Raw genomic sequence first — 12765 nt, forward strand, 5'->3', positions numbered from 1 at the left:
ACACAGCTTGGTGGCAGTGGGGTGAGACTCAGCCAGGTCTCCTGACTGCCTGGGGCTCTGGCCACTGTTCCCAAAGTGCCTGCCCCTGAGAAGGGCTTTGTCCAGACCCCTGCTCTGACCACCCCCCCCAATCCCTTCTCACAGAAAGTCCGTCCACAGGAACTCAGTGAGGTCTCGAATGCCTGTGAAATCCTCCAAGATGTATGGCACGCTGAGGAAGGGGTCTGTCTGCTCGGATCCCAAGCCACAGCAAGTGAAGAAGATCTTTGAAGCACTGAAGAGAGGCCTCAAGTAAGGATGGCTATTCGTTGCCTTTAACAAGTGCATTCTTTGTCCTCGTCTGCTTGGTCCTCTCTGCCTCTTCCTGGGGAACGTGGGTGGGTCTCGTCTGTAAGAGGCCACAGAGGGAGCTCCTGGTTATCTGTTTAGTCAACAAGCATGTCCTGGGTGCAGCCATGTGCTCGGCCCTGTCCTTGGGCACCGGGGACACAGTGAATACAGCAGGGGGACCCTAGTCTCATGGAGCTCACGGTGTGGAGGGGGAGACGGCAATAAAGAAGTAATGTGATCAACACCGTAACTTCCACGAGCCCAGAGGGCAGTGAGGGAGGTGATGGAGAGACAGCATGGGGAAGGCCTGTCACACAGGGTGGCCCGGAGAGCTTCACTGAGGAGGCCCTGATGGTTTCCGAGAAGGAGCCATCGTGCTGGCCTCTGGGGGACAAACATCCTGGGCAGACGGAACAGCACGGGCAAAGGCCCTGCAGCAGGAGCTTGCACAACAGCTGGAGGTCAGGGTGGCTGGATTCAAGTGAGGAAGAGACTGACTGACTAACTGAGCAGAGGTGGGAACAGGAAGATTCAGTCACTTATTCCCCATATTTTTATTGAGGGCTTATCAAGTGCCAGGCGCAGGGTATGGGAATGAACAAAACACAAAAACCCCTGCCCCCGTGGAGCTGACATCCCAGTGGGGGACACACAGACAATAAACAATATAGAAAAGTAGAATAGAGAGTATGTCAGAGGGTGGTAGCTCCTATGGAGGAAAACGAATCAGGGTAGAAGGTGTGGGGTTGATTTTAAATAAGGTGTTCAAGGAAGGGCTCACTAAGAAGGTGACATGTGAGCAAAAACCTGAAGGGGTGAGCCCTGCAGATAATGGGAGAACATTCCAAGCCAAAGGAGCCACTTGTGCAAAGACCCTGGGGCAGGAGCATGATTGGCCCATTAGGGGCACAGTGGGCAGGTCAGCATGGGAGCTGAGGTGGGGGGAGGGGCATTCGCGCATTTGCCAAATGGAAGGCTGTTCCTTCTTCCTGGGATGCCCTGCCCTGCCCTCCACCTCTGTGATCCTGCTCTTCATCCCTCACTAATTAATAATAATAATAATAATAACAGCAGCAGCAGCTCTATGACTTGTTTGGTGCCTCATATACATCGTGTCCTTGATGCCATGAGAGACTCTCTTAGCCTCCTTTTCCAGGCGAGAAACTGAGTCCCAAAGATGGGAAGCATCTTGTCCAGGATCCCACAGCCAGGAAGCAGAGAGTGGGGCTCCAGGGCCAAGGCTGCCTGCCCCGCTGTCCCCTGGGCTTAGGGTAAATGTCACCTCCCTCCGTGCCGGTGCCTGGCTCCCTACGCAGGGGTCATCCCACAGTGTGCCCAGCGCTGGTGCTGAGTGGGAGCCGGGGATGTGCCCAGAGGGTGGAGGCCTATCTCCAAGGTGTCCCTCTCCCAGGAAAGCTTCTGGTGATTCCTGTGGGGACCGCACATTTGAGACTTGTCTGGGGTCAAGGGCATCTCCTTCTTCCTGGGGAGCCCAACCCCTGAGGGAGCTGTGGTCTGGCAGAAGGTAGTATAAGTGGGCCCAGAGAGGGTGAGTCACCTTCCTGGGGTAAGCCAGCAAATCTACAATGGAGCAGGACGAGACCCCCACCTGGCCCCCAAGTCCAGACCTCAGGTTTCACGTCCGAGTCTCTTTTTGGCGGAAAACACAACATGAAAAGTCCCCTCCGGCCCATGGCTTTTTCTGTGCTTTCCAGAGTGGGTTTGTCAGGCCCCTTTCTGGTCCTGGGCATCCAGACAACAGGACGGCCTGCCTTTGGCTGTGAGGGAGGTGTGCTCTCCGTAACCTCCCCACGGGCTGGGGTGAAGATACTGGACTGTGGAGGCCACTGCCTGGTTTCAGACCTGGGTTCAGCCTCTTCCCTGCTGTGTGACCCTGTGCTGAGTTGCTTCAGGGTCAGTTTGCCCAACTCTAAAATGGGTATAATAACAGTAGCTCCTGTTTGCAGGGCTGTTTGAGGAATCACCTAAGGGATTCCCCATTTTGTACAGCGCTGGGCGCACAGCCCTGGGTGTGTGGGATGTGGAGGCTGAGCGAGCTGGGACTGGGCTTCCGGCGGGTGGGCTGAGTCTGCCCTCTGACCCCTGAGCCTGCTGAGCACTCCCTGCTGGTGGCCGTGGCTGCCTCCTCCCTGGAACTCTGCTCATCTGCCTGTTTCTTTCCTTCCTCTGCTCCTTTTCCAACTCCGTTTCCTTGTTCTCCTCACAGGGAGTATCTGTGCGTCCAGCAGGCAGAGCTGGATTACCTGTCAGGACGCCACAAGGACACCCGCAGGAATTCCAGGCTGGTGAGACCCCTCCCGGGCCCTTCCCAGGCGAGCAGCCTTGGCCAGGGTTCAAAGACGGACCCTCCTTCACCCCGTTGCCTGCATCACGGGTGTGAATCTCAGTCTCGGAACTCAGAGGCCTAAGGAGTGGTCTTTATTTTTGATGAATGAACCTCACTTGGACCCGGATGAATTTAACCTCACAGACTGGTGGGAAACTCCCGGCAGCCCCCAGCCCTCACATGGTGCAGCAGTTCACACATCTTTGGGCCACCTCCCTTTAGTTCTAGAAGTAACTGTAAGGTAGGCGGGTGTACAGAGGGGTGTCTACGTTAGATGGCCCTATTCTGTAGGTCTTGGCCATCTGGGCCCCCTGCAATCAGGGTGGCTTACATGATGGCAGGAAATTGGATCAGGCATTGAATCCAGGGTGTGTCACAGTGGCCCTGACACCGTCCTTGATCAACCCTGCGTGTTCCCACAATGTCCGGCGGCTCTGCAGTTTTGCTGCCATCCGAGTGGCATCTTTGAGGCTGCCCTGGGGCCTGTCTAGCCCAGGATTCACCTGCTCTGGATTTCTGCCACCCCCTTAGCAGAGCCAGATTTAGAAGAAACAAAAACAAAACAAATGCCACAAAAAACCAATACCAAAAACAAACCAAAAAAATAGGATGCCCAGTTAAATTTGATTTTCAGATAAATAACAAATCATTTTTCAGTATGTCCCGTGCAATCTTCAGGACATAGTTATACTAAAAAAAAAAAGTATTCATTGTTTATTGGAAATTTAAATGTGACTGGGGGTCTTGTATTTTGGTTTTTTTTTTTTTGGCCATGCTATGTAGCATGCAGGATCTTAGTTCCCTGACCAGGGATCAAACCCGTGCCCCCTGCGGTGGAAGCGTGGAGTCCTAACCACAGGACCACCAGGGAATTCCCTGGGTGTCTTGCATTTTATCTGCTGGCACTGCCAGGACCCCACTGCTGGGTGCCTGCATCTCTCCAGCGGGGAGGCTCTTTCTTTTGCGTCTTGGGGAGTCCCTCCCAGCCCCCTCTTCTCTATCCGGCTGCTGCCTTGTGAAAACCCCTCCTGTCCTTAATTAGAACTTCTGGAAGCAGAAACCAGGAGCCCTTGATGTCTATGGTTTTCTCTAGCTCATTCCAGCACTGCTCCTCCAAGGGCCAAAGCAGAGAGCGGGCCACCGGCTTGATGGAGGGACTGCAGACATGAGGGGGTGGGGAATGAATCTATCAAAGTCGTGTCCCCCCACCTCTATATCCTGGCCCCAGCAAAGAAGACCTCGGGGGTCGACAGGGTGGGAGATGCAGGGCTCCCAGCCTGCCGGCCCACTTGGAGAAGGGAAGGCCGGGCAAGCTCAGTCATGCCTTGTCCTTGGTGGGCAGAGATGGGTCAGCGCAGAGGCGGAAGGAGGCGCTGCCTGGTTCCCGTCCCTTCGGAGCACTTGCCGAGTCTCCCTCTCTTGTGGGTGTGGCTGTTCTCACGTCCTCCGGTCTCTCTCTCTCTCTCTCTCTGTTCTAGAAGTAACTCTAAGGGAGGCAAGGTTTGTGTAAAGGTCTGTATGTGTTAGCTATTCCCATTTCACAGGTGGGCACACTGAGGCAGGGAAGGGGCAGCAACTGCGCTGCGGCCACCCAGAGGGACGATGCACCTGGGGTCTGGTTCTCAGTTTCTGAGAAGCTGCTGTGCAGTTACTTTTCTTTCCAAAGCCTTGGGAACTTTCCTATTTCTTAATTTCTTGCATAGAGTGTTTTTGTGTGTGTGTGTTTTTAAAAAATATTTATTTATTTTGCCTGCGCCAGGTCTTAGTTGCAGCATGAGGGATCTTTTAGTTGCAGCATGCAAACTCTTAGTTGCGGCGTGCATGTGGGGATCTAGTTCCCTGACCAGGAATTGAACCGGGGCCCCCTGCATTGGGAGCACGGAGTCTTAACCACGAGACCACCAGGGAAGTCCCCTTACATACAGTTTTAATTTCATAATCCTACACGTACAATGTCACATAAATGCATACGTAGGAAAACAGACGTTGGTGGGGGGGGTGGTTAATCCATCTTTTCCTTCTTGCTTGACTGGCTCCCGTCCGCAATCTTCTCTGTCCCACCCTGTTTAGCCCTTGAGGACAATCTAGTCTTTATCTTTCCATATTTTCCTCCCTGGTCACATAATCATGGAAATATACAGATTGTGCATATAGAGTGGTTTGGTTAACAGCTGTCTTACAAAAATGAAATCACAACTTACGTACTCTCCCACATCTTACTCCTTCTCCTTAGTGGATCGCCAACCTTGTGGAAGTTCGTCTAGACTCAGATATAGTGACTCTAACCCACGTGGGCAAAGCAGGGCCTGTTTTGGAAATAAAGTTTATCCGAACACAGCCCACACCCATCATTTACATATTGTCTGTGGCTGCTTTCATGCTCCAATGGCAGAAACCATATGGCCTGCAAAGCCTGCAATATTTACTATCTGGCCCTTTATACAAAGATTCCCCCACCCCGACAATATATTCTTTTCATTGGCTACACCGTGGCCCCCTGCAAATCCGGATGCACCGGTCCAGATTTGCAGTTTCCTTAGACCTGAACTCCTGGGTGGTGCTGGCTGCCTCTCCCCACTCTCAATTCCTCTGGTCATGGCTGAAGTCACCCCTTAAATAATCAAATAGCAATGGTTCCCCTCTTGTTGAGTTTACACCGTCCTTTACTCTTCATAACTACCCTATGGGGTAGGTGCTGTTGGTACCCCACTTTACATAAGGAAATGGAGGCTCAGAGAGGTAGAGAAGCTTGCCTGGGACACACAGCTGGCAAATAGAGTCAGGCCTAGAGTTGCCTCACCCAAAGCCCATGTGTTTACTCATTCTTCCTGCTTGGCCTGGACCACAGCTTGCTGACTGCAGGCCTCAGAGGACGGAGTGGCCGCTGGCTTTTTGTCCTCTGAGCTCAGGCACCCCTGGGATGTAGCCTCATGGGTCTTGGAGGAGCACTGGAGTCCTGACTCCCTCCTTCCTCTCCTCCCCTGCAGGCTTTCTATTATGACCTGGACAAGGTGAGGGAAACTCCTGTCTGCACGTGGTAAGCAAGGTGGGCCGTGGCTGGGCCTGGCTGGATGAGAATAACGTCTTCGCTTGCATTCCATCCTCCTGGCCGTCCCAAGGGAGGAATACTTGGGTTTCCTCCCCACTTTACAAATGGGGAAACTGAGGCTCAGCGATGCGCCTTCATTTGGGATGGTGAGGGGCTGGCCTGGCGTTGAGCGCAGCTCTGTGTGTCAGTACCTGGAGGAGGGTGGCAGGGGCTGGTGGGGGGAGTGTGGGCAGGCTACTTTTGAAGCATCTTCTCTTCTTCTGGGAGAAGCAAACACGCTCTGTGGAAAGGCACATTCGGAAGATGGAGTTTCACATCAGCAAGGTCAGCCTGGCTTCGGGGGTGTCTCTCGGCTTGCTGGGCCTCTGCTGGGTTAGCAGTTGGGGGGTGGAGGGACGTTCTCTGGGTGCCGGGTGGCTGGAGAGAGCCGAGGAGGAGCAGGGCCTGCAGGGGCTGAGCCCTGAGATGGGGATCAGGGGGTTGGGGTTAGAGGGCTGGGAATGTTGAGTCCCGCCACCCAATCATACAGATGGGATTGTAGAGGCCCAGAGAGGGACGAGGGATTGGCCCAGGGTCGCACAGCAAGTGCCTTAAGCTTTATATTCTGCAAACTCTTCCATGAGCTTGCTCTACTCCCCCAGGAGCCCAGTGGGTGGACAGAATATCACAAACCCACCTTCCCTGTTTCACAATTGAAAAATCGGGCAGGGAGAGGGGAAACGAGGCACCCACCCGCCCAGTTCACTAGTTTTCACTGTGCACCCGCTGGGTGCAAGCCTCTGCCAGGTGCTAGCCTCTGCCAGGTGCTAGCCTCTGCCAGGTGCTGGGGATGCGGAGCGGACGAGTCAGACGTGGTCCTTTCCCCGCGGGCGGACATTCTACGGGGGCGGGGCCAGTATGACGGGGCGGGGTGGGACGGCCGGGGTGGGGTCGGCAGCTCGTAGGCGAGTGACTAGCAGGCCGGGGCCCCGCCCCTCGGCGTGGGCCACGCCCACTGGCCCGTGCGCCGCGCCCACTGGCCCGTGCGCCCCGCAGGTGGACGAGCTCTACGAAGGCTACTGCATCCAGTGCCGCCTGCGCGACGGCGCCTCCAACATGCAGCGGGCCTTCTCCCGGTGCCCGCCGAGCCGCGCCTCCCGAGAGAGCCTGCAAGAGCTGGGCCGCAGCCTGCAGGAGTGCACCGAGGTGGGCGGCGGTGGCGGGCAGCGCCGCGAGGGTCGGGCCGGTCTTGGGGCTCCCTGGGCCCTGAGGAAGCCTCTCTCTCTGCCCGGGGGCCTCTGTCTGGCAGGGTCTGTGCGTCCCCCGTGGCCGAGCCCGGGGGCAGGCGGTGAGCCACCTTGTGTGGGGCTTTGCAGGACATGTGGCTCATCGAGGGGGCCCTGGAGGTTCACCTGGGCGAGTTCCACGTCAGGATGAAAGGTAACAGAACAGGGCTGAGAGTGGCTGGGCAGGTGCCAGTGTGGAGGGAGCATCAGGCCTTCTCCGGGACCCTGGGGCTTGTGCGGAGGGGTGGTCAGAATTCCGGGGGTCCAGGCCCAGCCCTCGTTTCCACTCCTGTGACTTGTGACCTTGTGACCGGGCAAGTCCTGTCCTCTCTCTGAGTTGAAAGTGAGGGCCCAGGCCTGTCCACTGTCATCATCATGGCCTATCCCCCCCACCCCCCGAAGCTGATACCCACCCTGTGATGGGGGGGTCCCCGTGTGCGGGCCTGTGACCCATGGGGCAGGGACAGAGGAGAGTGGAGAAGAGATTAGCCCGTCTCTGTGTTCCAGGCTTGGTGGGCTACGCACGCCTCTGTCCGGGAGACCAGTACGAGGTACAGCCACGCTCCGGGCGGGATCAGTCCTCAGGGCTCCTCACCAGGCCTTTGGGAGTTGAGAGCTGCTGGCAACCAGGGCCCCAGCTGGGTTTCTGTCCCCACCCCGACCCAGTTGGCAGGGAGGGCCCCCAGGCAGGGGGCAAGGGGGGCGGCTGACCCCTCCCTCCGTGGGCCTGGCCCACAGGTGCTCCTGCGCCTGGGCCGCCAGCGCTGGAAGCTGAGGGGCCGGATCGAGTCTGACGACAGCCAGACCTGGGACGAGGAGGAGAAGGCCTTCATCCCCACCCTGCACGAGAACTTCGAGATCAAGGTGGGTGGGGCTTAGGGGCGGAGCCAGGGCGCCGGGGGCTCGGCCCCGACACCACCCACAACTCCCCATCCCCCCAGGTGACAGAGCTTCGGGGCCTGAGCTCGCTGGCGGTGGGCACAGTGACCTGCGACATCACCGACTTCTTCACAACCCGGCCGCAGGTCATCGTGGTGGACATCACAGAGCTGGGCACCATCAAGCTGCAGCTGGAGGTGCTGTGGAAGTGAGTCGGGGTAGCCGCCTTCCCCTTACCCCTGGCCCACTGCCACGACGGGAGGCCGGCCCCAAACTCCCACCCAGAGAGGAGGGGGCGGGGGGCTCGCCGGCTCCCCCTGGTGGCCTGACCGCGCCCTAGCATCCACCTTGGGCAGCCCTGCCCTCATCCTGCCCCCCAGACAGTCTGGGGCCCAGACCCTTCCCTGCAGCGCTGCCCACCCCACCGCCCCTGCCCCTCTGAGCTTTGATTCCCTTCTCACTTTTGACCGAGTGGCTGTTAAAGACCTGGCTGGGGACTTCCCTGCTTGGTTAAGACTCCACGCTCCCAATACAGGGGGCCCCGGTTGGATCCCTGATCAGGGAAAAAGATCCCGCGTGCCGCAACTAAGAGCCCTCATGCCGCAGCTAAGAGCCCGCATGCCACAACTAAGAGCCCGCATGCCGCAACTAAGAGCCCTCATGCCGCAGCTAAGCGCCTGCATGCCGCAACTACGACCCGGTGCAGCCAAATAAGTAAATATTTAAAAAATAAAATAAAGACCTGGGCTGGCCAGGACCCTTTCCAGCAGCCTCCTGGGCTGGGTTCCCGGGAGAAGCCTGTCTCTGCCCAGGAGGACTGGCTTTGCTGTGCCCACCTCATTCCCCACTGACCCCTGCCACCCATCAGGCATAACGCCGAGCGGTCACCTTGAGTCCTCCCTGGGCCACAGCCCACAGCCCCATGGATGGGGGACACTCATGAGAACAACCCCTGCCCAGGGTGGGGCTCTCCACCGTGCATGCCATTTCAGTGATCGCTGGTGGTTTCCACAGGTTTCGTTTTTGGTAGCAGAGCTCCTTCTCCCAAATGAAACCTTGGGTTTTGAGGAAATTCCCTTCTCATTCCCCAGGGCAGGTGCTGCAGGAGCAAAGGGGCTGAGACACACTTCCTCTACTCTGGTGCTTCTTCTGACCAGTTGGGGCCAGTCTCTCCTTTCTCCCTGGGGTGGGGTCCGAGCCGGGGTCACTGGAGCCACTGCTTTCTCCCCGGTGAGCTGGGTGGATCTGGACAAGTGACACCCCAGCTTCAGTGTCTTCATTTGTCGAGCGGGGCTGAGCACGCCTCTCAAGTGTATGGGGCGGGGGGCGGCCCAGCGCCATGCAGCCCCAAGCCGGGCAGGTCCAAGGCCCCAGGTGTCCCGCTGGCCCGCAGCTGCCCCGGGCAGGCAGGAAAGGTGTCCAGGCGGTGCCTCTGAGCCTCAGGCCCTCGTGGCCGGGCTGGGCCCCAGATGTTGCGAGCTAGGCCTGTGTGCAGGGCGGCACGAGGCAGGGAGGGCTGACCCACGCCTGCCTGCTCCAAGGGCAGGCGAGGGCCATCGTGGATCTGCAGCCTTCCCTGTGACTGTGACTGGTGCCCCCTGACCGATGAGGAATCGGAGGGGGGCGGGGACGTGGTTAACCCAGAAGATGGCAGAGCTGAGTGTCCACCTTTGGTCTGCTGAGCTTCTCGAAAGGCCTCTAAAGGGGGGTGTCACTCACCTGTGTGGTGGCCGATTGCTGCCCCTCGCCATCTGGCTAAGGGCGCTCAGGGCAGCGGGCCTCTGAGAGACGTTGCCAAGAGGGTTGAGGACATGGATTTGGAGTCCCTCGGCTGTGCCTGCGCCTCCCCGAGCCTCCATCTCCTGGGTCCTGTCTGTGCTCCAGTGTCCTCCGGCCATCGATGACACTCTGGCCTCTGCTCTCCTCCAGCCCGTTTGATACCGAGAGCTTCCTGGTGTCGCCCAGCCCCACGGGCAAGTTCTCCGTGGGCAGCAGGAAGGGCTTCTTGTACAACTGGACACCCCCGAGCACGCCCAGCTTCCGGGAGAGATACTACCTGGTGAGTGTGCCTCACCGGGCAGGGGTGCGGTGGTCGAGCTGGAGTCGGGGGGGGGGGCTCCCCGGGGGCCAGCACGTGGGGCTGGGCCGAGCAGCAGCAGCAAGCTTTGGGCTCGGCCTCCCTTGTTTGGGGGTTATCCTGGGTGTTTTTCTGTACTTTCTCGCAGCCAACCCCTCCATTCTGGGGCCTCTGGACTTGGTTCTGGGCTTGGCTGGTTCTTCTGGATGCCTGGGATGGGGTTCTCTGGATGGTTCTACCACCCCAGCCATGACCTTGGCCTCCAGTCTGTTTTACCCTTTAGTATACGTTTCCAGTAGGTAATACCTTGACATCCTGTACAGTAAAATACCTCTTTCCTATGACCTCCAGGGACCTGGGTCCCCTCCTTAGCACCAACTACTCTTGTCACCTTCCTCCATATTCCTCCAGAGATACTCCGCGCCGTCTGGGAGCAGATGCATCTTCCCCAGCCTTTATCCCACAGCAGCCCTTAACCTAGTGATGTACTGGCCACTGTCATTCCCAGAGCGCTCCTCGTTCTTTGTTTGCACCGTGCAGCATTCCACATTTGGCTAAAAATCGCACTTTATTTAACAAGATATTGAGGTTCAGTTATTTGCTGTTACCAACGACGGGGCTGTAAATAACGTGGTACACACGTCATCCTGCATGTGTTCAAGTATCTTCCCAAAGCAGGTGCCCCAGTGAGGGTCCAGGGACAGAGACAAAAACAAAGACATTCTGTCAAGCCCAGGGGGAGGGTGACGCTGAGCTGGATGAACCTGTCTCCCGCCTGTGGACCTTAGGTGGGGAAGGCAGCTTTATATGAGCTGGGCAACTTGTGCATTTAGAGGAAACGTTGATGGTCTGGCCAGGGTGGTCCCAGTGTACTTTGGTTAAAAAATCATCTATGGTTAAGAGCATGGACTCTGGAGCCAGATGGCCTGGGGTCCAAATTCTGTCTTTGCCTTTCATCTGCTGTGTGACCTTGGGCAAGTCATTCAACCTCTCTGGACTTCAATTTCTGTATCAGAGAAATGAGAATAACGGCACCACCCTGATGGGGCTTCGTGAAGGTTAAATGACTTAGTTAATGAGGAGTGCTTACAAGAATGCCTGGCAAAAACAGATGGTGCTGTCGGAACATCAACCATTATTATTGGTCTGGTTGGTGAGGGGGAGGGGCTCGGGTTTACGTCAGCTCGCCTGGATTAAAACTCTCGCACTTTGACCCTCGCCTGTGTGGCCTGAGGATGAGCCAGTGGCCACCCTCAGGGAGGTGTGGTGACCTTTAAATGAGGTCTGACTCAGAGACTGGGGCTGGAAAGGAGTGCACTAGAGGGGTGATGAGGGATAAGGGCAGAGAGGTGCCAGGCTCTTATCAGCACTTCCGGGCTGCCAGTCACCTTGGTGGACCTCAGTCATCCTGAGAATGTGGGAATGCACAGGAAGGGTCTGTGGGGGAAGCCCTCTGGGGGCCTCGCTGTGAGGCTGCTCCCGCGTCCCCCTCTCCAGTCTGTCCTGCAGCAGCCAGCACAGCAAGCCTTGCTGATGGACAGGCCGAGGGCCGCCTCCATCCTCAGCTGCCTGTCCGACGGTGACCTTCGGGGCCCTGGCCTGCGGAGCCGGAGTCAGGAGCTGCCCGAGATGGACTCCTTTAGCTCCGAGGACCCCCGAGACACTGAGACCAGCACAACGGCATCCACCTCGGACGTGGGCTTCCTGCCCTTGGCCGTGGGCCCCAACACCTCCATTGAAGAGGGGGCCCAGGAGGACCCCCCGCCCCTGGGCCTCCTGCCAGAGGTGTTCCACCTGGCGGAAGGCTCGTTTGTGGAGCAGCCTGGGTGGAGAAACTTGGGAGTAGAAAGCCTCGACCTGCCACGGGGCTCCCCCTTCCACGACCACGTGACCCCCGGAGGCCAGGAAGGCCACCATGAGGCCGAAACCGAGGATGGAGTGGATGGGCCCGGGGTGCCCCTCGAGAGGCCCCTGCAGGATGTCCTGGATTTACTGAGGTCCACGGACTCTGCCCCGCCCCAGCTCCGGGAGCTGGAGTACCAGGTCCTCAGCTTCAGGGACCGGCTGAAGGTACGTTTACTCTTTGCTGGGCGGAAGCCCTGCTTTGCTGATGGTGTGACAACTGGGAGTGAGATCCTGGGGCAGGGAGCCTGGGCCAGCATCCTGGCCTCACCCCTGTGTAACCCAGGTGGGCGATGTCTCCCCTCTGGGCCTCCATCTGTTCATCAGTCCAGTGGGTGTAACAGCGGCTCTCAACGAGCTGGGAGGAGGATTATAAGAGGAAGGCGGGGCTCAGAGTGGATAACTTGCTCCACGTCCGGCTACATCCCAGCCCCATCTCACATCTTCTGACCTGGGTGGGTGGGGCTGCGGCTCAGCTTTAAAATCCCCAATTTGGGGCATTCTCAGGGTCAGAGCTGGCGCTGTGGGAGGCCCCTCACAGCCACACACCCCACACCAAAACTTCTCCACAGGGCCCACGCCGGGGGCTGTCCTTGGGTGGCTCTCAGAGGTGCTGGCCTGGGCAGATTATTTTAGTTTTTTGGTTTACATATACAGATGTACGTAAGCTAAAATGTATACTTATATATATACATACGGCACATATATACAGCATATATACATACAGCACCTACTTATACATCAATTTTTTTTTGGCCGTGTCCCAAGGCTCGTGGGATCTTAGTTCCCCAACCAGGGATCGAACCCGTGCCCCCTGCAATGGAAGTGCGGAGTCCTAACCACTGGACCTCCAGGGAAGTCCCCATACATCAATTAGTTTATGGAACCACTGTCTTTTGTGTTCAGTTCACTGGCA

The 12765-nt window shown here is 57.6% G+C and overlaps 1 protein-coding gene across 2 annotated transcripts in view; it reads left to right on the forward strand.

Annotated features, from left to right (window-relative positions):
* Window positions 1-12765, forward strand: part of RIPOR3 (RIPOR family member 3) — a 72709-nt gene that overhangs the window by 49214 nt on the left and 10730 nt on the right. Inside the window, exons 3-13 of one of the 2 annotated variants that reach the window (XM_068524823.1) lie at window positions 145-291; window positions 2558-2636; window positions 5665-5688; window positions 5997-6050; window positions 6762-6911; window positions 7082-7145; window positions 7499-7542; window positions 7730-7855; window positions 7933-8078; window positions 9800-9929; window positions 11445-12017. In XM_068524823.1, coding sequence (XP_068380924.1) covers window positions 145-291; window positions 2558-2636; window positions 5665-5688; window positions 5997-6050; window positions 6762-6911; window positions 7082-7145; window positions 7499-7542; window positions 7730-7855; window positions 7933-8078; window positions 9800-9929; window positions 11445-12017 — 1537 coding nt within the window. Of the gene's footprint in view, window positions 1-144; window positions 292-2557; window positions 2637-5664; window positions 5689-5996; window positions 6051-6761; window positions 6912-7081; window positions 7146-7498; window positions 7543-7729; window positions 7856-7932; window positions 8079-9799; window positions 9930-11444; window positions 12018-12765 lie in introns of those variants that run through there. The other variant, XM_068524824.1, reaches the window with a different exon arrangement.

This window comes from Eschrichtius robustus, chromosome 16, assembly GCF_028021215.1.
Source record: "Eschrichtius robustus isolate mEscRob2 chromosome 16, mEscRob2.pri, whole genome shotgun sequence".
In the NCBI taxonomy this organism is placed as follows: Eukaryota; Metazoa; Chordata; class Mammalia; order Artiodactyla; family Eschrichtiidae; genus Eschrichtius; species Eschrichtius robustus.